This window comes from Clupea harengus, chromosome 9 (assembly GCF_900700415.2).
Source record: "Clupea harengus chromosome 9, Ch_v2.0.2, whole genome shotgun sequence".
NCBI lineage: Eukaryota > Metazoa > Chordata > Actinopteri > Clupeiformes > Clupeidae > Clupea > Clupea harengus.
Window position 1 is genome coordinate 9,612,171 of NC_045160.1, and position 24,217 is coordinate 9,636,387.

The window sequence follows — 24,217 nt, forward strand, 5'->3', positions numbered from 1 at the left end:
AATTTATCTTATCCTTCCCACACAGTCGAATGTTGCCTAATACAAAAGAGCTGTAAAGAAAGACCATAGAACAAAAAAATTCTGTAACAAATAATTTGTTCATGACTACATTGTCTGTATTTCAATTATTCCCTCTGCTAATCTGTTCATTTAGATAAGTGCCAAACGAAAGGTAGATGAACCACATGGTAAAACATTTGTCCTTTTTACATCTAAGAAGCTCTTAATGGGTGTCCTTTGCTATCCAGTTCTTCTTTAGCCTCCTACATTGTCATGCTTTGAAAGCAACATATCCACTCCGTTATCTGCCCTGCATCAAGATGATATCATTCTCTGTCTAGTACCAGGGCCATTATATCTGTATGCATACTGTGACTACAACAAGTTTGCTCTCAGAATTTGAATAATGGAAGGGAAGAGACAAAGAGGAAAACAAGAGGTCATAGGTCATACACACAGGCATTTTCACACGCACACACACACAGAAACACACACACACACACACACACACACACATGACACTTCCTGTATATGTCAGTGGAGATGACACTTCCTGTATATGACACTTCCTGTATATGACAGTGGAGATGACACTTCCTGTATATGACACTTCCTGTATATGTGTCGCTACACGATGGTAGTCCTTTGGGGGATAGTAGTCCCTCACATTGCGCATGCTCAGACACAAACGGTTTATGGCATAAGGCTCAACATAATCGCGCATGCTCAGACAACAAAACGGTTTACAGCATAAGGCTCAACATCAACATCAACATATCTGGCTTGTCTTAACGCATAATGTAGGTTTATTTAACGTAATATTTAATAATGTTGTAAACGGTTTAAACGTCAACATATGGGGCTTGTCTTAACGCATAATGTGGGTATATTTAATGTTATATTTAATTATGTTGTAAACGGCTAACAGCATAAGGCTTTACGTCAACATATGAAACGAAACTGGGGAGAGACTTTTTGATCCTCCACCTCATCTGCTTTGTCCACTGTGACAACATCTTCTTTGTTTTTAAATAAATGGTCATGTTTTCAAAAAACTGGCTTTCGTCGCTTTTCTCCATGATTGAAAACGGATCTGTCATTGTGACGCATGCGCGGCTTCGCTGTCGACAGCAGTCGACAGTGTCGCAAAATGACGCATGCGCAATGTGAGGGACTACTATCCCCCAAAGGACTACCATCGTGTAGCGACAATATGAAAGTGGAGATGACACTTCCTGTATATGACAGTGGAGATGACACTTCCTGTATATGGCATTGGAGATGACACTTCCTGTATATGACAGTGGACATGACACTTCCTGTATATGACAGTGGACATGACACTTCCTGTATATGACACTTCCTGTATATGACACTTCCTGTATATGACAGTGGAGATGACACTTCCTGTATTTGACACTTCCTGTATATGACACTTCCTGTATATGACAGTGGAGATGACACTTCCTGTATTTGACACTTCCTGTATATGACACTTCCTGTATATGACAGTGGAGATGACACTTCCTGTATATGACACTTCCTGTATATGACACTTCCTGTATATGACAGTGGAGATGACACTTCCTGTATATGGCATTGGACATGGCATTGGACATGACATTTCCGTCGGTGGTGCGAAGCCCAGGAGAATGCAGAAGAAACATTGGGTCTATCCCAAAAGCAACACTTTGTATAAGTGCTACGAGATATACCTAAATGATGAATTGAGATCTAAAATACAAATTTGACTGCAGTAGTCTAATATGTTATGACATGGTGAAATATGTGGTTGCCCTTTTAGATATGCTGCACAGCAGGCTTCAACTGAGTTCTAAAAGTGCTAACGGCAATGTTGTGTTGAACCCACAACCATTCAAAGGCATAGTCCGCCATTCTGGCCAAAGGTTGTTGATATTTTAGCTGAACAGTCAATCAAATTACACCCCTCCCTTCTGTGCTCCTGAAGCAACATGTTGATTGTCTGGAATTATATATGGCTTGGACTGATTTTCTGTGCACACACAGAACAGACAATTTGAGGACTGTGATATTTACTGAATATAACAAAATGTGTATTGGATTAGAATCATTGACTTTTAAGAAAAGCGCGATTCTGCTTCATTATCAACAAGATCAGTGCTTTCAGAACCTGAACTAACTAGGTGACTAGGAACTAGGAACTAACTAACACTAAGGTGATAAAGGCTTTTGTTGTATTCGTTTGGGATGGTGAGTTCACTTAGAAGTGTTTTCTATTATTAGCCAGAAAATCATATTGATTGCTGTAATATTAATTGATAATAATTTATTATGCTTTTATTCCTGTTGTGTGAGCTAATTAGTTAGTAAGGCTCATAACATACTCATATCAAGTAAAGAGATTTAAAAAAAAAAAAGTCAGACATGAAATGTTTTCTTTTATGTCTTAATTGTCAGTAGAACAGAGGCTATCCCTAGAGAATATGGTGTTGTGAATATGATGTTAATTTGGGCATAACTGATAAATGGAATGGGATTATAAATTAGTTACAGCATTAGCTAACAACTGTCTCATTATGAAGTTGCAACATTCAGAGTGAGACTGTGATGCACAATGGATCATACCATATGCAGAGGAATGCCCCAGAGTGATGCACAGTGGATCATACCATATGCAGAGGAATGCCCCAGAGTGATGCACAGTGGATCATACCATATGCAGAGGAATGCCCCAGAGTGATGCACAGTGGATCATACCATATGCAGAGGAATGCCCCAGAGTGATGCACAGTGGATCATACCATATGCAGAGGAATGCCCCAGAGTGGAGAAGTGTCCATCACATGCCCTGTTCTCTGGTTCATTGCAGAAATGGGACACACCTGAATGATTGCACTAAGCACATACCCAAGCATAGTAGGCTACCGGTATGTAAGCTCTTAACTGTGGACCAGTTTGGACAGGCCCAAATGAACCCCAAAAGTATTTTTTTTTTTAAAGTATTGCATATTGCCTGCAGTATCCTTAAACTCCTCTCTTTTCCCCATCTGAAAACAGTGTGGCCACCCCAAGCCTCTGGTTTTATGGGTACAAATAGTCCAAAGGCGCAGTTACTCTGGGGACATGTCCATAGGTTACGCTGGGGACATGTCCATAGGTTACACTGGGGACATGTCCCCACCACTTTATACACTCATCAATTTCATCCCCACCACTTTTGACAACTGATAATAAAAGCTCACTACAATGAGTGGCTTCTCAAAGTGCTTAATCACCAGAACATAGATGAAAATTGCATTTATATACGGAAATGAAAGTGGAAACGTTGGTCTAAGTGTTAAGACTACATGTAACCTATCCTTTAATGACTCCCTGTCGGATGATATCACCTTTGTTACAGTGCAGGCTAGTCTACATCTAAAATTCATTGAATGTCAGAAACATGTATTCCTGGCGTTACGTGGTTTAAAATTGTGCTAACAGAGTTTCTAAGTATGGCTACCATCATAGTTTTGTTCGGTTTGCCAAGCGCGATGAAATCAAAGTGATGCTGCACTAAAAATGTCTTTACAAAAAAGTCAGATTTGGTGTAATGACAGCAGCTCTGGAAAGGCTATCTACTAGTCCATAATGTCTAAAATAGCCTACATTATACCTACTGAAACTACTTACTGATACTTACTTATTGACAGAGATCCCACTTGTTTTTAACATTTCAGTTTAGTTTCAAAACACTACAAAATCCCAGTAATTCAAGATTTTTTATGCATTTGTATTTGGACTATGCTCACTGTAGCAGATGACAAAAAAAAACACAATACGCCAGTGACAGGTAGGATGGCCTATGTAAAATCCCTGCAATGTCCCCAGCACTTTTCAAACTAGACACCCATAAAATAGTCTGCCTATAGCCTCCAGAAAGATTAATATGCAAAGCTTCATTGCATCAGTATTTTGCATGAGCTCAAAAAACATAAAGCCTCTGCCATGAAGTCCATACAGAGAATACTGCTCTAGCTTCCTCTTTTAGCTAGCAGATGGGTCTAGTTGTTGTTGTATGAGGTGGTGCCATAAAGCATTACCTAGTTCTTGTGAGAGGTCTCACGCCCTGTACCCCAAAGTAGTAAAGTTACTTAGTGCAATACCAGGCGTGCTGTGGCAGTTGCACAGATGCCATTCTCAGTATTACACGTCAGTGTACCACAAAAATGATTTTTAAACTTTTATTTTTAAGGTAAAATTGTTACATAGTGTTACTTTAATGACTCAACCCAAGTTGTAATTACGGGGATCAGGGGGTCACCCACAACGGAAACGTTGTTCTTTTTCCCCTGTTGGTGATGTTAGTGATGTTAGTGTATAGCCAACATCAATGCCATGTGAAAATAAATTATACTTGTAAGATGTTTATACTAAGTAAGATGTTTACTTAGATCTAACCTTGAAAAACTTCACTTTTCTTATCAATTTGCGACTCCATTAGCATGTGGGAAGAGGAGCTATAGGTCACCATCACACTGGCTGCTTTGAGTGTTTCCTGACAGAGCGAGCATGCGCACATACGCCCTGCTCTCCGACTTAAAAACAGCTGGGTTCGTAGGATTCCAACGAGAGCAACGTGGTTCTGCTAAAGGAAGGGGGGTACAGCGCGGATTTAGATCTACGGATTACGGCTGTTCTAATGGCTTCACTGCTATGCGAAATAAGAAAATGAAAGAGGATTTGTGACATACATCAAGAGAGATTCGGTAGAGAGAGAGAATCCTAGACATAGCGCGCTAGCTTGGCAGGGGTGCAATAAGAGCGCTATAGGAACAGACACATAAATACGGATGTATACTGTTTAGGCTACATCCTCAATAGTTGTCGCCCTGTTTTGGAGTTCCTGTGGAGGTAAGGAAACGCGCATTATTATTAACCAGTGCAACGGTTTCTTGTTCCTTAAAGTTAATCACAGCCATCTGCGTGCAATGTCAAAGTAGCATATGAGATAATCTTTTTCAGTTCAAGTTTAGATGAAGGGGTTCGTGCGGAATTGGTAAAACGCCATTATATTGAAAAATAAACTGAGCAACATTTTCACCTCCAAGGCAGAATCCAAATATCTTGACAGCAGAGCGCAGAATGGGTAACATCTTCAGATTTGCTACCATTGAGTGTAACTTAGCTCTTGACTTTCTTTTCCGTTTGGATCAGCAGGCTATTGTAAATGTACTGCAAATTAAAACTGATTATTGCATGCAAGGTAGGCCTATTCACAATATCATTAGAATGGGGGAAGGTTAGAGTAAGGAATTTGTTCCCCCTCCCAAATATGGGCTATTTTTGATTATTATTATTTTTTTTTAAATCAAACATTGTTCCGGTTGTTTGAAATGATCTCTCGGATGAGTAATGAGATTCATCACTGTCTCAGATGATAGATGTAAAAAAGGCATTTCCAGAATTAGATTATACTTTGGGTGAAATTGAGTTAAACTGCTGCTTGATACAAAATCTGCTTTGCATTTGATAGTTTTCTTGTTCACCTTTTGTTTCTGTTCCATCTAGGTTGTCTTTTCCCCTTGTATTTCCAACATTATTGGTTTACTCTGGTATTACGACATTCCCTATGACTTTCTTCTGTCATTTCCTCTTGTCTGTAGGCAGTGGGTTTAGGTAGTCATGACCAGAACCATCAACGGCATTTGTTCAGCATTTGTTTAACAATCACAGACAGAGACAAAGAAAACCAGTGTGTCTATCCAACAGATTGAGTATGATACTATTTGTTGTAGTAGTTGTACTATTAAACATCTATCTAGCATTAATGTAGTAACTGTTGTAAATTAAGAAATATACCTCTCAATTGCAGCAAATAGAAGAATTCAAAACACTATAAGTTGATAGGAAGGGGACATTTTCTGGTTTTGTCCAGTAGCTATATGTGTGATGCTATCATCGCAGGTGTCACTGTCCACTGTTTGAGTGTGTTTTCAGTCACTTGTTGATCGTAACCTTGGATGACTGGTGCATGTTCCTTTGTAGAAGTAATTGTACTGCGGGTGTGATTCCCTCATCTCTCCCTTGCCTTCCCATCCTCAATGACCCAGACCTATCAAACGCATGGAACATCAAGCACACGGGTCACCACTGCAGAGAGCAATGGGATGATGGTAGCCAGTTTTAGCACTCCATTTAGAATGAGTGTACGGTATCTCAGTGCAGGTCAAAGGCTTTTTAAAACAGACCACCTCAGCTTCTCTGTTCTTCAAATGAGATGAGGCAGGAGTCTGTAGCAGGAGGGCGCATTAACAAGTCAGTGCTGATTAATGTTACCAAAGCAGAGCCGTGTGCTTGTCCGTGGGCTGTTTTGACACCTTGCTGCTAATGGTTTCACAAATTTATGTTTGGGATGAAACATTTATTTGCAACAATCAGTTCAAACTTAGTCGGCTCTCTGTCCTATTACGTGGATCTACAGTTTTTGACTGAAATCTTAGCCCTGTACTTGCCCCTGAGACGCTTTCAAATGAATAATTAACAAAGAGGGGATGAGTTATGTTGTTTCGTCATTTATACTGTATGTTAGATTCCCCTCTTGCATTTTAGAACTAATTCAACACAACATGCTTATTAAAAATACTACAGTGCAAATTACTGTAGTGCCTCGCACACACAGATGTATACAATTAAGTGTGTGGAAGGGTGAACTTGTTCAAATATTTACAATGATCATTAAAATACGAATATGTAGTTTTCTGTTTGGTTTAACTCTGTTAAAATCTTAGGATGGTGTATTGCACCCACATTGATAAACATCTTCAAAACATTACCCCAATACAGGCCAAGATTTCATTTGCAGTTCTGCATACTGCTTATCCCTCTCCATAAAATATGCTATTACGTAATATGATTATGTGCTTCACACACTTCACACCAGCACACAATACAGATGATTGGTATGGCCATGGGTTTCTCCCAGTTCATATTTTGCTGAAATACTACAGTAGAAAGCAGCAGAAAGAACATGTAGCTCTGCAGGTCTGCCAATAAGGTCTTTTAAATAACAGATTGTGCTCTTTGTTTTAAAATGTCAAAATAAACAAATACATCTAAATTTTATTTAGTATACTGTGTACAATGGTGAAATATTCAGTTCTAATCCCTGTTCTCCCAGCTATCGAGATGCATGAGAATTGTTTTTTTTGTCGGAAGAAACTCTTGATGAGTGATTTTAAATTAGAATAAAATCAATGAGAATCAGTGAGGTTGAATTATAGTTCTGTAGAATGATTGTCATATTTGGTGACAAAATAATACAGCGTCTCAAACTCTTCAAGGTTCATAGCCAGACCGATAACATGTCCATTATACCTGGTCATTATCAGACAGACAACATGTCCATTATACCTGGTCATTATCAGACAGACAACATGTCCATTATACCTGGTCATTATCAGATAGACAACATGTCCATTATACCTGGTCCTTATAAATGAGTGTTTATATCCACAGCTCCCTGTGTGTTTGTACAAGCAATACAGCTGTGAGAGTTGAGCCTGTGAGTAATGTCAGTGCTGCCATCGCCTACCACTATAGATGCTAAAGACATGGTCCCCTGTTTCCACTGCAGCTTCAGTATTCATATGATGGTATGTCTTCACTGAGGCCGCTCATTCTCCATCACTGAGCAGGGCTCTTCAGAGAGTACATATGGGAAGTGTGGGAACGCACACAGTTGGATCCCCACAGTGTTTCCTGAGGGCTAAAATGGTGGATATCCATAGTGGTTCGCCCCAGAGTGAGGGAGGAGGCAGTTTAATCCAGTGGACATCATTTAGCACGACTCTACTTGTCAGAGGACAAATCAATGGGGAAGGGTTATGCTTCTGCTCTAATGTAAGCCACTGACTGGTCAGCAGCCGCCTAGAGAGAGGAGAGCCCAGCAGCATTTCATGTTTTAATGTTACTGCCAGTGTTTAACAGCTTGATGCCATGGAAACCAGTGGAAATGTCCCCCAAAAGTGCAAATCACATACAGCAAATTTGGGTCTCAATCAAAGTAATAATTGCCTTAGTAATGTTATTCCATTTCTAATATCTACATGTCCTTGTCATGTTGTCTGTCATGTATAGCACAGTTTGAAATGGTGACTAACTGATTTGATGAAACAACTGGAAGTGAAAGGAGGCCTAATAGACTTGACAGCAAATTCAAAATGATCCTAAAATATCAAATTCAATTATAAGGGAATTTTCTGAAGAATAAGGTGGCCTGTTGTTCAAACAGCAAGGCAATGACCTTGGCTCTTCCCCTCCCCATTCCTCTTTGTGAGAATGCAAGGACACCCCTGTCCCACCGGAGCGTGTGCATGCCAGTGCAGACACAATGACAGAACTTCTATCCCATCACCTTCTTCCACACTCCTCTTCCTGGGTTTACCTCATTAACCTGCTACTGTGACAACCTGCTTCAGAGCTCCCACAGAAAACCTCCAAGATCCCACCAAATGAATGAATGAATGAATGAATATGAACCTTTGGTTCATATATTTGGGAAAGAAGCTAAACCTGGCTTTTCTGGATTAGCTTGTGTACTCTTCGTCATCTCCCACACCACTGTAATCTCCACATTTCACAACAAAAACTCAAGTACTGTGAAAAGCTTGCGGTGAAGTCTGTAGTCCCACCTCTTTATACTGCAACTGTCCATAATTCCATAATTGCCTAAGGTTGACATGCACAAAATGACTCAAACATTCATTTCTAGGCAGTATCAAATAATGTCAGCAGTCAGTGCAACTTAGCCATGTTTCTATTCGATCTTGGCCATGTTTCTATTCGAGCTTAGCCATGTTTTTATTCGTTCTTAGCCATGTTTCTTTTCGATCTTAGCCATGTTTCTATTGTTTCCTGCTTTTGCTCATCATCCCTTTTTACTCCCCTGTCATCTTTTTTGTGCACACTTATTCCACAGTTGTATTTTAGTGGTCAATAAAATAGTATCCCCAGGCTGCTTGCTGCCAGACCTTTATTGAACATGTTGGAGTTCTAGTGGCTTTGGTTATGGTGCCAATGTAAATCTGCAAATTGAAATATGACTGTCCATTTGACAACAAAAAAATTTGGCACTTTGCCTGACCCCCTGTTTTATTTCTGTGAGGGGTTTGGTAAGCACTGACTTTGGAAAGTGACTGTCGCTGGTCATGCATGAAGTAATGCTAACAGTAGGAGAATGATTAACAGTAGGAGAATGCTCGTCTGCGTCAGAACCTGAGTCTTCCCCCTCTGGGCACGTCACAGTTTGAATGGTTTACTGTACTCCTCAAACAAGTAGAGGTAGAAATAAGATCAACTATGCCTACTATGAAAAGAATATACATTTCTGGCTGTCTTTACAAATCAGGAAACATCCATAGATATTCATCCCGACCTGACTACTATTTTGGATGTGCACATCACATGGAACAGTGGGAGGGAGGACATGTTTGTCATCTGACCCTGGTGGAGTTGGCAAGGAAAGCTGATGGCACTTACAGACAGTTACTGTACTATTACTGTAAAAGTAGCACAAGCTTCTCGTGGCTGAAGAGGGACAAATGCCTTCACGGACACATCTCTCCGTGACAGAAAAGCAGCCAAAGGAAATACAAATGTAGAATGACCTTTCTAGATTCTTAACATGATAAATCAGTGGCTAGGCAAATACCTGAAATAGAAATCCATCATTTTAGATAAATGTCACTGTGATCAGCAAGCCAAAGTCTATAAGGAGACCTGGGGAAAATGTAAAGGGTTAAAGGTCCTTAGGCTGTAGGCACACTCTGTCAGATAATGAGCCCACCTCGTCCTTTACCTCCCTCCTCAGTGATGGCGGGAGAAAGGATTGTATACAGCAAAGGACAAATCCAGAATAAATCCTAAGGTACTATATTGGAGTTAAGACCAATGAGGAGTCACTGACTATTTATTGAAGGTCACTAGCCAGGGAAGATGTCGTCTGCTTTGGCAATCTGGGAGAAAAAGTAAAACCCCAGAATGCTATGATGAATGATTACAGGGGGGCTGCATCTGACCTCCTGCTGCAGGAAACTCCCTGGTCTCCTCCCAAGGCCCCTATGAATGATGGGAGGCCTGAATCTCTGGGAACCTCACTCAGCTTCATTTCTTTACCTTCATTTTCCTGTGTGTGTGTGTGTGTGTGTGTGTGTGTGTGTGTGTGTGTGTGTGTGTGTGTGTGTGTGTGTGTGTGTGTGTGTGTGTGTGTGTGTGTGTGTGTGTGTGTGTGTGTGTGTGTGTGTGTGTGTGTGTGTGTGTGTGTGTGTGTGTGTGAGGGTCAGAGAGAAGGAGAGCTTCAGGACAGCATGGCTCCTTTCTCCTGTTTGTGATTCTTCAGGAGCCCAGCTGAGAGGAAGGTTCTAGTGGTCATCTCCTGAAGAGAACACAAACCCTAAAGCTCAGCATGTCACCCTGAAACAAGACTAAAGCTGTGGTGCAAATGTTTCTGTGTTCCTCTGTAGCCTGCAGTTTTATACTAGAATACAAATGAATACATTTGGAATACATTGAACGTTTCCCTTCAACGTTTGTCGATTACTGTTGCATTGCGCGATATCTAAGAAAGGATGGATCACTATCTCTTGGCCATAAGAAATGTGAAAAGACTGAGTCACGGTGACTGTCTTTGAAAGAGAGCGTGAACCCTGAACACTGCATTTGCCTGGAGAGTGAATGCCTGTCAGACCAATTCACTCATGTACGGCACACTTTTTAATGGCGTACAAATCTGAAAGAAAAAACCAACTGAATGATCCCTTATGGGACACATACTGTATATTATGATGGAGAACACTGAGGGAGGAGACTGAAGAGAGCAGGGACGTGCTACAGGTGCTACAGGTGCTAGAGGAGAGAACATCCTGGGGCGTGAAAGCCACTGGCGCCTGCACGCTCACGAGGAGCCACAGCCCCTCACAGCAAATGAGGATGTGTTGATAACAGCCAGGGAGTCGATGAAATGAACCACATCATATACCAGACAGACCGGATCTTAGCCGTAGATTTCATTTTTAAAGGTAAATGAAGTCTACAAGACAGTCTTGGTCTGACTCGGACACCATTTTAGAGCTAACCTGACACTCTAAAATGAGAAAAGATAAAATGATAAAAGCATGCAGAGAATGTGCTGCTCCTGCCTTCCTTCCGTGTCTCTGTCTTATGAGCCAGCGTTTGAGGTGAAGTAAAGGGTGTGAATATTGCTGTGTGTCAGAGATGCTGCCGAGCTGAGAGGGTGGAGAAGGGTGCCTGTGCCTGCGATCTCACGTGTGGGCTCTCCTCAGAAGCAATGGCAGCTGGACAAAGGCATCAATGTGTCATTCCCATTCCCCTCCTTTATCTATTCATTAACTACTCCTCGACTTGGAGAATGGGCTCATGAAAGGATGGCCATGACCCAGCCGCGCGCACATTAGAGTGGGGTGCTGGAGAAGACATCTGCACTTGTCCTTGTTCAGTCATCTTTCACCATGATTAATGTTCTTCTTTTTTTTTTTTTTTTACGAGAATCACGTGATTATTAGAGGCAGTTGATTAACCCGTAGTATGTTTTTAGTTGTTTTTGTCTGTCTGTTTTGGGGGTCAATTTTATTTATTCAAATGCATGCAATATGTAATTGTTCATTAAACTACCATCAGCTAGCCCGGCTACCCAAGGTGAGGGTTTTTGTTTCAATGGTATATATTTCAATGGTATATATTTCAATGGTATATATTTCCATTGATTTCTTTCATCCCACTACTCTAGCAGCTATCCATCAATCATGGCTGAAGCTTCCAATCTGATTGACATTCTCAGCAGATGCTCAGCGTTTTGGTAGTTACCCATGGTTTTGGCCGGAATGCCCACCCATGCCCAGGCCTTTGTGTGCTCGTCTGGGCCTTCAGCCAAGTACGGGTGCCCAGCGAGGGGTGGAGGGGTGGAGCGAGCGGGTAGGGGTTTTTACACTGAGGCAAACTGTCATGCCTAGGAGGGCACCACCATTAGCCGGTACCACACTGGACCTCTATTTATCCCATGGGGATATTCTTCGTAGCACTGGCACGTTTCAGACTGGTTGTTTTCATTGTGTTAAGGAGATAACCACAACTGACAGTGTTATTGGCGTGGAGGATGTAGGATGAGTATGCTTTGCACACTTTGAAGATGTCCTAAATTAAGTTGATCTTCATATTCACAGGGCCAGGCAGGTGATTAGGTTGTTAACACTTAAAAGGGAAAATCAGTACACCTCTATGCTCTGGTCCTTTCCCCTGGGGCGAGAGCTCCTAACACCACAGTGTTTTTCAGATGGAAAAAAAGAGAGAAATGTGGGGCAGGCAAAGACGTTTCATCTCAGCGTCACTCCCTTAGATTGGCAGCTCCAGACCGCACCATGAGAGGTCCCGCCCACCTCCCTCCCAGGTTTAATTCGGCTCTTTACAGTCTTTGTGTTTGGGGATCTTTAATTCGGCTCTTTGCAGTGTTTGTGTTTGGGGATCTTTAATTCGGCTCTTTGCAGTCTTTGTGTTTGGGGATCTTTAATTCGGCTCTTTGCAGTCTTTGTGTTTGGGGATCTTTAATTCGGCTCTTTGCAGTGTTTGTGTTTGGAGATCTTTAATTCGGCTCTTTGCAGTCTTTGTGTTTGGGGATCTTTTCCAGGCCTCACGTCAGGAGTCTTATCAGAGCTGAACGAATGACGGACCTTTTCCCTTTTTTTCCCCTCAGCACAATTGAAACAAGCAAAGTAGTACCTGCACTAAGCTCACCCAATTAGCCAGAACAAAGAACAACCCCCATTTGTTTCATTGCTGATGTGCATGATGCTTTTGTGCTGTCATTGCCATAGGGCCTGAGCTGACAGGCATGCAGAGGTTTATTGGGGATGATAGTGCTGATATTGAGGGACTGCGTAAGGCATTTATAAGGTGATTTATGGTGGGAGATGTTATCAGGCTATGCTTTATGGTTTGATGTGAAATCAGGACAGGCGTTTGTGTGTGTTATAATGCTTGATGATGCAAGCCTGTGTGATCTTAACCCTGTGTGGGAAGATAAGGGAGGTGTAGGTGCCATAAATAAGAACCTTTCTGTTCCTCGCTTCACTCCCCCTCCAGAGATGAGGAGCTGAGGCAGTGGCTCACAAACCCAGGCACCGTCTCCTCTCTCTCTCTCTCATACACACACACACACACACACACACACACACACACACATACACACATACAGACAGACACACTTGTTTCTCTCACTTTGGATCTCACTCACTTTCGGCTCTTCAAATCCCCCTCACTCTTTTCTTTCATCTTCCTTTGTGCATGTCTTTCTCTTTTCCTCTCCTCTCCTCTCTTACTGTCTTTTCACACACACACACACACACACACACACTAATGGAGACATACAGACACAAGGAGGCCCTTCATATTTCTCTTTTGTACTCTCTCTCTTTCAGTTTTATCACCACAGATAAAAAGGAGAAGGATCGGCCTGGGCTTGTATCAGACGTGTATTCTTCTTGCTCTGTGCAGGTTCACTAAGGGCTCCCCCACTCTGGAACCAGAGGAGACAGTCATCTACTATGGAGATGGTCCTCACCACACAGGGATGGTGACGCGCTGCCTGGCTCTGCCTCCCCTCATCGGTCAGGGCGCTTGAGGACACTGCTGGATGCCATATAGTGGTGGACGGTCCAGCTTTGAAGCTGCAATCCCAGTGGACAAGGCATCTATAACACGATGGTCCTACTCTTCCTTTCGTTCTAGAGAGACTGGTTTGGAAATGAGCTGCTGAGAGACAGCCAGAACGTGATGCAGCAAATCACATCCTCCATCTCTCCGTTCGTCTTCTTGGTTGATAGGGTGACATTCCCCTCCAGTTGTTAAGGAAACCAGGAGGAGAGGGGGGGGGTTTGTCATGGCCAAGCCATTCTATCGCCTGCAGCGTTTTTTACGGCGGACTCAGCTGCTCTTCCTCTTCCTGGGCGTGGCCTACATCATGGCTGGCAGTGTGTTGCTCCTGCAGCGGGCAGCTCTGGTGGTGTCCCAGCGGGGACTGGCCCTGAGTTCCAGCTTCCTGCCCCTGCCCTCTCTACCAGCCCCACCGCGGGCGCTCGTCGGCACGCCAGTGGTGCGAGCGTTTCCAGTGGGTGCCAGGCTGCCGGGGAGCGCGGGGCGGTATCAGGCGAGTCGCTCCGAAGACCGAGCAGGCCCGCAGTGGCTGTTGTCCCGGAACCAGGAGATCCGACAGCTGCGGCGGCGCTGGTTCCACAGCCTCATGTCGGAGCAGGACATGACCCGAGCAGACCCAGTCACGGCCAGGAGGAAGGCTCCACACAAAGGTGCTGTAAGAACTAGATCACAGGTTCTGAGCGTGGTTGATCAAATGACTAGTTTTCTCCATCACAGGAGCCTACATTCTACTGGCCTACAAGCAAGATTGAAGATATTTGAGTGTTTCCCTTGTAGATGTAATGTAACTCAGGAGACGGCTCTATTTGGCCCAGGAGCAGTCGCTTGACTCTAGCCCCACTCCTCTCTGTCCCTCACTCTGCCACATCAGGTGAATACTCACTTCTGTTTGTCTGCTTCTGTTCTCAAACAGGCACATACATTGGCTGCTTCCTAGATGACGCCAAAGACCGGGCCTTGAAAGGGACAGTTTTTTATGATTTCCGCAGAATGACAACCAGCCTGTGCCAGGACACCTGCTCTGAGAGGTGAGAGCCCCTGTGTGTGCGCCCCCTGTGTCTGCGCCCCCTGTGTCTGCAGCCCTCTCTGCCCACACTGGTGCAGTCAACCCAAATAGCATAGCAGGCAGATGGGCTGCACTTCCGATAGACATCTAGTCCATTCTTGACTTAAATCAGACAATAACGAGACAGAGCCTGTTAGGATGGGGAGAGTATGTGCCGTGTGTTTGCAGTGTAATGCCTAGTGCCAGCTGGCAACATTCAAGGCTAGGGACTTGGAGATTAGCCAGCTCACCACAGCCAAGTCATCTTTCTTTAAAAGCAGATGTGTGTCTCTCTGAGTGACAGTGACTGTGTGTGTGATCATCTAGTGTAAAGCACACCTGCTCAGGCTAGTTCTTCTCTGCTAATTGACCAGCGTTTGAAAAAGGATGTTAAACACCTACCCCTTTAATTAGCCCCTGATACCATGCCTTTTATTTACCTGTATGTTTGTCATCTATGGTGTGTTGTCACCATGAAAACACAGCCTACAGCTATGGATCACAGAGTGGCCTCCATACTTAGCATGAATTCTGTTAAGCATACAGCCACTGCTGGAATAGTTTCTCTCTTAAATGATCAGCGTGCATAGGCATGAGATTATATTATAGATATTTGAATGAATATTTTGAAAATAAACACCTGAAAAGAGGAATGCAACCCAGACAGCACGGTTAGTCATTCAGCATCATTCATATGTACAGACTCAGAGCCACTGTGAGTTGTGCCAAAGCCAAGGTCCTGGCGTTACGGATGTGCTCTGTGTCAACACTGCTCTGGGTGCTTGTTGGGGCAGGGCTGAGGGACCCCAGCATGATGACCCCCCCCGCCCACCAGCTCCTGTACTACTCCTCTGAGACCCAGGTTCTCAAATGACATGCAGGCAGCATCACACATTTGCATGGAGGAAAGAAGAAGGCATGGTTGTCATGGAAACACCCAGATGCTACATCTTTATCCTGCTAAAGATCTGTGAACAAGAGAAGAGAAACTGTTCAGGCGGCCTTTTAAAGCGGCCACTGTTACCACATGAAGCGCACGTTGTGCTGTGCTTATTAATGGGGTGACTGAACAACGAGTGTTTTAGATAAACAAAAACAGGAAAACTAAATCATATTCCAGTGTATAAAATTATATTCAAGTAACAGAGGACTTGAAAATGAGCATATGCTGAGTTCCTCCACAAATCTTAAAGAAAATGTGGTTTTGTATCTTAACAAGCAGCTGACCAAGTCATCTTGTGGTATTTACTGGGACCACTGTCCTGTCCAGTAGCCTCATCCTCCAGCTCTGATAAGAATAGGTGAGGTGGGTAAGGAGGAGTGGAGCTGTGGGTTAGTCACTGACATGTGTGTGTGTTTTAAAATGTCCTCCTCTGTTGTCACATGGACAGAGGGGGCTCTGGGGGATGGCTGGGTTCAGCTCAGTTCACATGAGGAGAACCACATCAGGTGCACAGGGGAGTGTGGGAACCTTTGGGCCTGGAGCTCTCTCTCTCTCTCTCTCTCCCTCTCTCCCTCTCTTTCTCTCTCTCCCTCTCCCTCTCTCCCTCCCTCTCCCCCTCTCTCCTCTCTCCCTCTCCCCCTCTCCCCCTCTCCCTCTCTCCCCCTCTCTCTCTCCCTCTCCCTCCCCCTCTCCCCCTCTCTCCCTCTCCCTCTCCCTCCGTGGTGCTGGAACACCTGGCTGGAATGTGACCTGGGTTCAATCACCATATCCCCTGCCTCTGAGACTGCAGCTGTGTCCATGCAGCCGCTCACCAGGCTGGTTGCCACGGAAGATAAAACTGTCTTTCTTACTCTCCGCCCAGGTGTCCAGGCCCCTCACCCACCCACCCCCCCTCTCCCCCCTCTCTCCCCTCTCCCCCTCTCTCCCTTTCGCTGTCACTAGCCCTCCAGGTGGCTTGGCTGGAAGGACACTCTGCTCATTCATTTGATGGCTCAACTGGCAGCATGGACTAGCTCAGTGTGGCCTGTCTGGCGCTGGATTCGGCATCCAGACAGATATTTATTTCCCCCTCCAGCTTGCCAGATGATGACCTCTAGAGGTGTGAGTTGAGCCCTCGGCAAGAGTAGGCAGCTAGGGGGTTGCAGTGGGAGGGTGAGGGAGAGCAGGGAGGCACCCCCATAAGCTGGGACAGAGACAGACGGACAGACGGACGGACGGACGGACGTGTCTGGGTTGTGAAGATGAACAGGGCTCTTATAATGCCTGTGTGTCTGGGTGTGTTAGTCCTCTCAAGATTGTTGATATTTTCTAGTTGACATTCAAGTATTTCAGTCCATTCATATGACAACATTAATAATGAAATAATATTGATGAGAATCATGTTGTGTTGTTTCAAAAGAGGATTTTCTTAAGCAGTGTTTTAAGAATGCCAAATCTCTCAACTAGTGGGTACCAGTTTGCTGGCCTGGAGTATGGCTCGGAGTGTTACTGTGGCAACCGCATCGCAGGCCCACGCATGAGGGAGGAGGAATGCAACCTAGACTGCAAGGGTGAGAAGGGCTCTATCTGCGGGGGCGTGGCGCGCCTGGCCATCTACAAGGTGGAGGAACTACTTCCGGGGCAGAGGAGATGTGAGTATTTCGACGATGATGGGAGCTCTTTTTTACAGCTGGCATTAATGGCTTCCACTCTCTCAGCGTTAACACACAATATGAATGTACACACGCACACAGACACACACACACACACACGTGAGGACACACACACACACACACGCATACACACACCACACACACACATATACACACACACACACACGTGAGGACACACACGCATACACACACACACGCATACACACACACACGCATACACACACACACACGCATGCACACGCACGCACGCGCGCACGCGCACACGTGAGGACACACATCTGTTTCTCCACCCTGGGCCATCTCAAAGCTGCTGTCTGCTCCTTCTCTGCCTGCCACTGTGTGCATCCCTCATAGTTCACTGTGTTTCTCCTTGTTCCTCTCTCTCTCTCTCCCTGTCTCTTACTGTGTCCATGCCTCTTTCTTCCCTCCCTTCTTCCCGTGCTTCCAGACAGGAATGTGCGCTACCGCGGCTGCTTCAGAACCCCTGAGAACATGACGGCCGCAGCGTTTGTCCGTGCAACGAAGCGCAACCTCACCTCTCAGGCCTGCATTGAAGTCTGTATGGACCAGGTCTGCCTCTCTGTCCCACCCTTAGCTGTCCCTCCCCCTCCCCCAGCCAGTCCTTCTGCTCCACACACAACCCCACCCCAACCCACCCCACACACACCCACCCCACTCCACTTCACTCATCACACAACCCCACCCCAACCCACCCCACACACACACCCACCCCACTCCACACACAACCCCACCCCACTCCACACACACACAACCCACCCCAACCCACCCCACCCCACACACACACAACCCCACTCCACCCCACACACACACCCTACTCCACACACCCAGCCCACTCCACACACACACACACACACACACACCCCAACCCACCCCACTCCACACACCCACCCCAACCCACCCGACTCCACACACACACTCCACTCCACTCCACACACCCACCCCACTCCACACACACACACACACACACACACACACACCCTCCCCCTCCCCCAGCCAGCCCTTCTGCTCCACACACCCACCCCAACCCACCCCACTCCACACACACACCCCAACCCACCCCACTCCACACTCACACACACCCACCCCACTCCACACACACACACACACACACCCCACCCCACACACACACACCCAACCCACCCCACTCCACACACACACCCAACCCACCCCACACACACACACCCAACCCACCCCACTCCACACACACCCACCCCACTCCACACACACACACCCACCCCAACCCACCCCACCCAAACACACAACCCCACCCCACCCCCCACACACAAACAACCCCACCCCACCCCACACACACTCACCCACCCCAACCCACCCCACTCCACACACCCAACCCACCCCACTCCACACACCCATCCCAACCCACCCCACTCCACACACACACACACCCACCCCACTCCACACACACACACCCCAACCCACCCCACTCCACACACACAACCCCACCCCACCCCCCACACACACACACACACCCACCCCACCCCACTCCACACACCCACCCCAACCCACCCCACTCCACCCCACACACACACACACCCACCCCACCCCACTCCACACACCCACCCCAACCCACTCCACTCCACACACACACCCCACCCCACTCCACACACACAAACCCACCCCACTCCACACACAACCCACCCCACCCCACTCCACACACAACCCCACCCCCCACACACACACCCACCCCACTCCACTCCACTCCACACACACACACACACACACACACCCCCCACTCCACACACACACAACCCACCCCACACACACACACACAGCCCCTCACTCATGCAAGGTGATTTCCATTGATTGTGTGGTGCTCCTCTGTCCCTCTGCACAGTGTAATGGCTTTCTCTGCAGACTCCCGATGAAGCTTTGATTTTCTTACTACACCTGAAAACAATCTGGCTGTTTAAACTTTGATGTGTCCCTAAAGAGAATCAATTGATTCCATAATCAATCCTCTTCACTGCTTTGCTTGTGGTGATTGCCGTTTGGCAGCAGGGCCTGGCGTCCCCCCCACACCCCTCCAACTACCCCCACCCGTCTAAGATTGCACTTGTGCTGTTTTCTTTAATGGGGTCTATCTCTATGGCCACGATGCATGGCGCAGAAACGAGCAAGTCATAAACCTCTTGTGAAAACACTTTGAGTTGAGATCTGATAATGAGATCTAAAAATAGATTATTGACACAGGAATGCACCGCTGCTGGACTGCATCCTCATGTGTTGATCGCTGTATTGATCTCCGTGTCTTGTGGCCATTTTACTAAGGACTTCTGCCAGCATTCGTTTTAGCAACGTTTTGGTTCAGACTGATTTGGTGACTTTTCTCAATGACTGCAGATTGGAACGATTTAACATTTCAATTTGAAGGCACTGGCACTAACTATGATTTAAAAACTGAATGACAAAGGAATTAAGGTTAGTTTTGAATTTAGCATGAAACGAACTGTGGTTAGACTAACAGGACCAGACCAAGACTAACATGGGTATGGGCCTGACCATCTCTACCGGTTCTGTTCCAATCAGGAGTATCCTCTCGCCATCCTTCAGAGGCCGCACTGCTTCTGCGGCTACGCTACTCCTCTCTTCAACCTGCACCAGCCCGTGGGGGAGGAGCTCTGTGCCCTGGCTAACACCACCATCCCCACGGCGACAACCAATCAACTCCACTGCAAGGTCTACCAAACGCCTGTGCAGGGTAAGGTCAGCAGTGTGTATAGATTAGCGATAATAAGTCATCTATATGTAAATGATGTCCAAATGAAATGTAAACGTGCCTTTTCCATCTGAGACTGTTGCTGCTGCACTGAATACATATTTAGGAAGTACATGCTACAGATGATGGACTACAGCAGCCTTTGAACTACAGGTTGTTTTGGTTGCAATGGAAAATAACTTTTAGTAGTTCCCTGTCTTTCTCTAACCCTCTGATATATCACGTAATATCATCAGCATCATAACCCGTGATGTGTATATCCAACCTTCCCCAAAACTACTCAAATAAGAAACAAACAAACAAGTGAAGACTGTTTTGTTATGAAGATATTAAAAGGAGAAAAAATTAAAAAAGAAGACTTATCTCAATAAAACTGTCTGGAAAGCTGTAGTTATATATTATGACACAGTCAACACAGTCAACTGACCAAGTCATCAAATCGCCTCAAAGCTCTTTGATTCTCTTATGGACATTATCTTTGTCAGCAATACTAGAAAATAAATTAGGGAACAATTAGGGAAAGGGTGTGTGATCATAAATATGTACATACAAACCTGCTGCAAAATTGTGTAAATTATGCAAACTGACAAACAGTTGGCCTTCACACTGGTCAGACTGATGACGGGGTGACTGACACTGTGATGGTGTATCACTGATTGACAGTTCCCCCCTTCCGCCAGACTCCAGGTGCACTGAACGGAGCTTCTTACCAGAGAAGTCCAGCTCATTGGTTGCACTCTCCAGCTTCCCCGGTGCAGGCAACACCTGGGTGCGCCATCTGATTGAGCTGGCCACGGGCTTCTACAGCGGGAGCTACTATTTTGACGGCACTCTTTACAACCGAGGTAATTCCTTAACTGCCTTAAAGCCAAGGGCCACTTTACAAGAGGCAGCAAATCAATCACTTGAATTACCTCAATTCATTACCCTGCCCTGAGAAGAAGACGGAGCTTTTTGGGGTTGGCTTGCAAGGTAGAGGGTAATAAATGTAGAGCTAATTGTCAGGCCATTTTTTAAATGCTACAAAGCTGGCTTTAGAAAGGTTCAAAAGTGAACTGTTCTCGTGTGTGTGTGTGTGTGTGTGTGTGTGTGTGTGTGTGTGTGTTTGATGGTGTGTGTGTGTGTGGCGGTATGGAGGTTTCAAGGGCGAGAAGGACTACTGGAAGAGTGGACGCACCATCTGTGTGAAGACGCATGAGAGTGGCAAGCGGGATATCGAGATGTACGACTCGGCTATCCTGCTGATCAGAAACCCTTACCGCTCACTCATGGCTGAGTTCAACCGCAAGTGTGCCGGACACCTGGGCTACGCGTCGGACCAGCACTGGAAGGGCAAAGGTAGAAAGCCCTCGGGTCCTCCCTCTAGGTCCTCCCTCTAGGTCCTCCCTCTAGGTCCTCCCTCTAGGTCCTCCTCTAGGTCCTCCTCTAGGTCCTCCTCTTGTCAGCACTTTACTGTCAATCTCTGCTCCGCTCAGTTGACTTTATGAAAGGGTCCTTGTGGCTGTCACATGAAGATCATGTCTTTCATGAGGCCTGAGCTGGAAGGCTCATAAATCATCTGGAATGGCTGGATGTGCCTGCCGTAGCCCACAGTAATGATCTCATGGTGTGTTAGTCTCCTGTGCTTCTCCTGCCTTTATGTGTGCCATCACATGCTGTAATCATGAAAGCAGAGGTTTTATCCAGGCCTTTATGTGTGCCATCACATGCTGTAATCATGAAAGCAGAGGTTTTCTCCAGGAGCTCTGGCGCTCTTGACAGCATCTCTGTGTTGTGTGCTCTTCTGGGAACTGCTCCCTGACCTTGGCAGTGCATCACACAGTAATTGGTGTCTAAACATGGGATGTCTGTAGTGCATTAGTTATGTAAGTGAGGAAAGTGTAGATCATTATACTCATTATAACCATGTGTGGTAAGTAGTATATTATTGTTTCATATTCCTTTCAACTCATTTTTTTTATTGTACTGCATTTGAATTATTCGATATATTTATATGACTTCATTTAAAAAGGTTAGTGTTAAACTGAAGGATGGTCGAATGAGGCATGAGCTGAAAACAGAATGCTAAGACCTCAAAGCTCCTGTTTCTGCCTACCATCACACACAGGCACACACAGGCACACACAGGCACACACAGACACACACAGACACACACAGACACACACACAGACACACACAGACACACACACAGACACACACACAGACACACACACAGACACACACACAGACACACACACAGACACACACACAGACACACACACAGACACACACACAGACACACACACAGACACACACACAGACACACACACAGACACACACACAGACACACACACAGACAGACACACAGACAGACACACAGACAGACACACACAGAGCACTTTGTGGTGCAGCCAGTGTGTGTGAGTGTGATTGCTGTGTTTATCCTCTCCTCAGAGTGGCCGGAGTTTGTGGGCAGCTATGCGTCGTGGTGGGCGTCCCACGTCCTGGACTGGCTGCGTTACGGGCGGCGGGTTCTTGTGGTGCACTACGAGGAGCTTCAGGACTCACTGGTGCCCCAGCTACGCACCATTGCCAACTTCCTCAACGCCAGTGTCACGGAGGAGCGACTGCTGTGTGCCGAGAGCAACAAAGATGGCCACTTCAAACGGGCGGGAGCCCGCCGGCCCTCCTTTGACCCCTTTACGGCAGACATGCGGCAGCTCATCGACGGCTTCATCGGCGGCGTGGAGCAGGCCCTGAAGGAGAGCAATCAGACCGGCCTGCCGCAGGACTACCTGCCCAGATGATCGGCGGAAACTTCTAGAAGTCTGATCATCCTTTTCCCTACCGTCACTACCCAGAGGAAGCTGTTTCCCTTAGTCCCTATCCGAGTACCAGCGTACGCCTTCACTCATTGACTCACGTGCTGTGGGCTGGCCCCTCCTGTGCTGCAGCATTGGGAGACTTTCCTCCTCACTGCCGTTCTAGTTGATTTGTGCTCGACATGTTGGACGTGTCTCTGGAGAGGGGCCGTGTGGCACTGCCTGACTGTTAGCATGGTGCTTTAAGATTTAGGAAAGATTAAACAGAATAATCTCAGACTTTGATGAAATCACAGACAGCATCTCTTTTCACCATTGCTTGGGACAGAGCTAAAAAAACTCATTTGAAAGCCTTCTTCCCAATCTCTTCAACCAGAAAATCCGAGGCTTCATCTTTTTTTATTGTTATTACATAAGCCAACACCGAACGATCCCAATCCTAGCACAGCTAGCTACATTAGTGCTGTGTGGTTGTGTGTGATTGGGACGCCCAGGCATCACAGCAGCGGCAGCACTGGGCTCATTATGAGCCAGCAGCGCCGTAAAGAAGATATGGAGGCTGTTTCACACTGACTGACTGACTGACTCCCTGTGAATGTGAGGCTGGAAGAGACCGGCTGGGCTGGGTGCTGCATCACTCTTCTCCCCTCCATGCTGGTGACGTCCTGATGGAGAAGGAAAGGGAGTGAGAGAGAGGAACGGTGGAAAGGGGGGTGAGATGATGAGGGAGAGGGAGAGGGATCTCCTGCAGTGTAATCTCATAAAACAACCCTCCCTGATCCCATACTGAGAGGAGAGAGAAAGACACCATGGGATAGTGAGGAGGAGAAGGGCAGATAGGTAAACTAGAGTCACTACCACAGACGTGTGAGAGGGGGGGGGGGGGCAGCATGGGCTTGGATAGTCCCCCAACACACACACACACACACACACAGACAGACTCACACACACGCACAGACAGACTCACACACACACAGATAGACAGACACACACACAGACTCACACACACGCACAGACAGACTCAGACACACACACACACACACATATGCACACGCACACACACACGCACACACACAGACTCACACACACACACACACACACACACACAGACTCACACACACATATACACTAAACGTATCCAGTGTTGTGGCGCCCACCTCCCCCCCCTCTCCCCTCCTGTGGTCTCTAATCTCTTCTGATCTGATTATTATGGTGCATAGAGGCCCAGATGTGACTGCCTTTGACATTACTGCCACATTAGCCTCTTCTGTGATGGCAAACGTCACGTGCGTGGCTCTGCGCCGTGTATGGCTTAGTCCTGTATTTATTTAAAAA

General features: G+C 46.1%; 1 protein-coding gene across 2 annotated transcripts; it reads left to right on the top strand.

Annotated features, from left to right (window-relative positions):
* Positions 1-4,522: 4,522 nt before the first annotated feature.
* On the top strand, positions 4,523-23,824 carry LOC105901350 (WSC domain-containing protein 1). Of its 2 annotated transcripts, none has more exons than XM_031573294.2 (9): positions 4,523-4,875; positions 13,452-14,336; positions 14,600-14,714; positions 17,121-17,305; positions 17,775-17,896; positions 19,892-20,063; positions 20,762-20,926; positions 21,219-21,419; positions 22,515-23,824. In XM_031573294.2, the coding sequence occupies exons 2-9, from the start codon at positions 13,913-13,915 to the stop codon at positions 22,865-22,867; spliced, it is 1,737 nt and encodes a 578-aa protein (XP_031429154.1). In that variant the 5' UTR covers positions 4,523-4,875; positions 13,452-13,912; the 3' UTR covers positions 22,868-23,824. The 2 variants fall into 2 exon arrangements, with proteins under 2 accessions (XP_031429154.1, XP_012684237.1); XM_012828783.3 differs by having other exon boundaries at positions 13,528-14,336.
* The last annotated feature ends 393 nt before the right edge of the window (positions 23,825-24,217 follow it).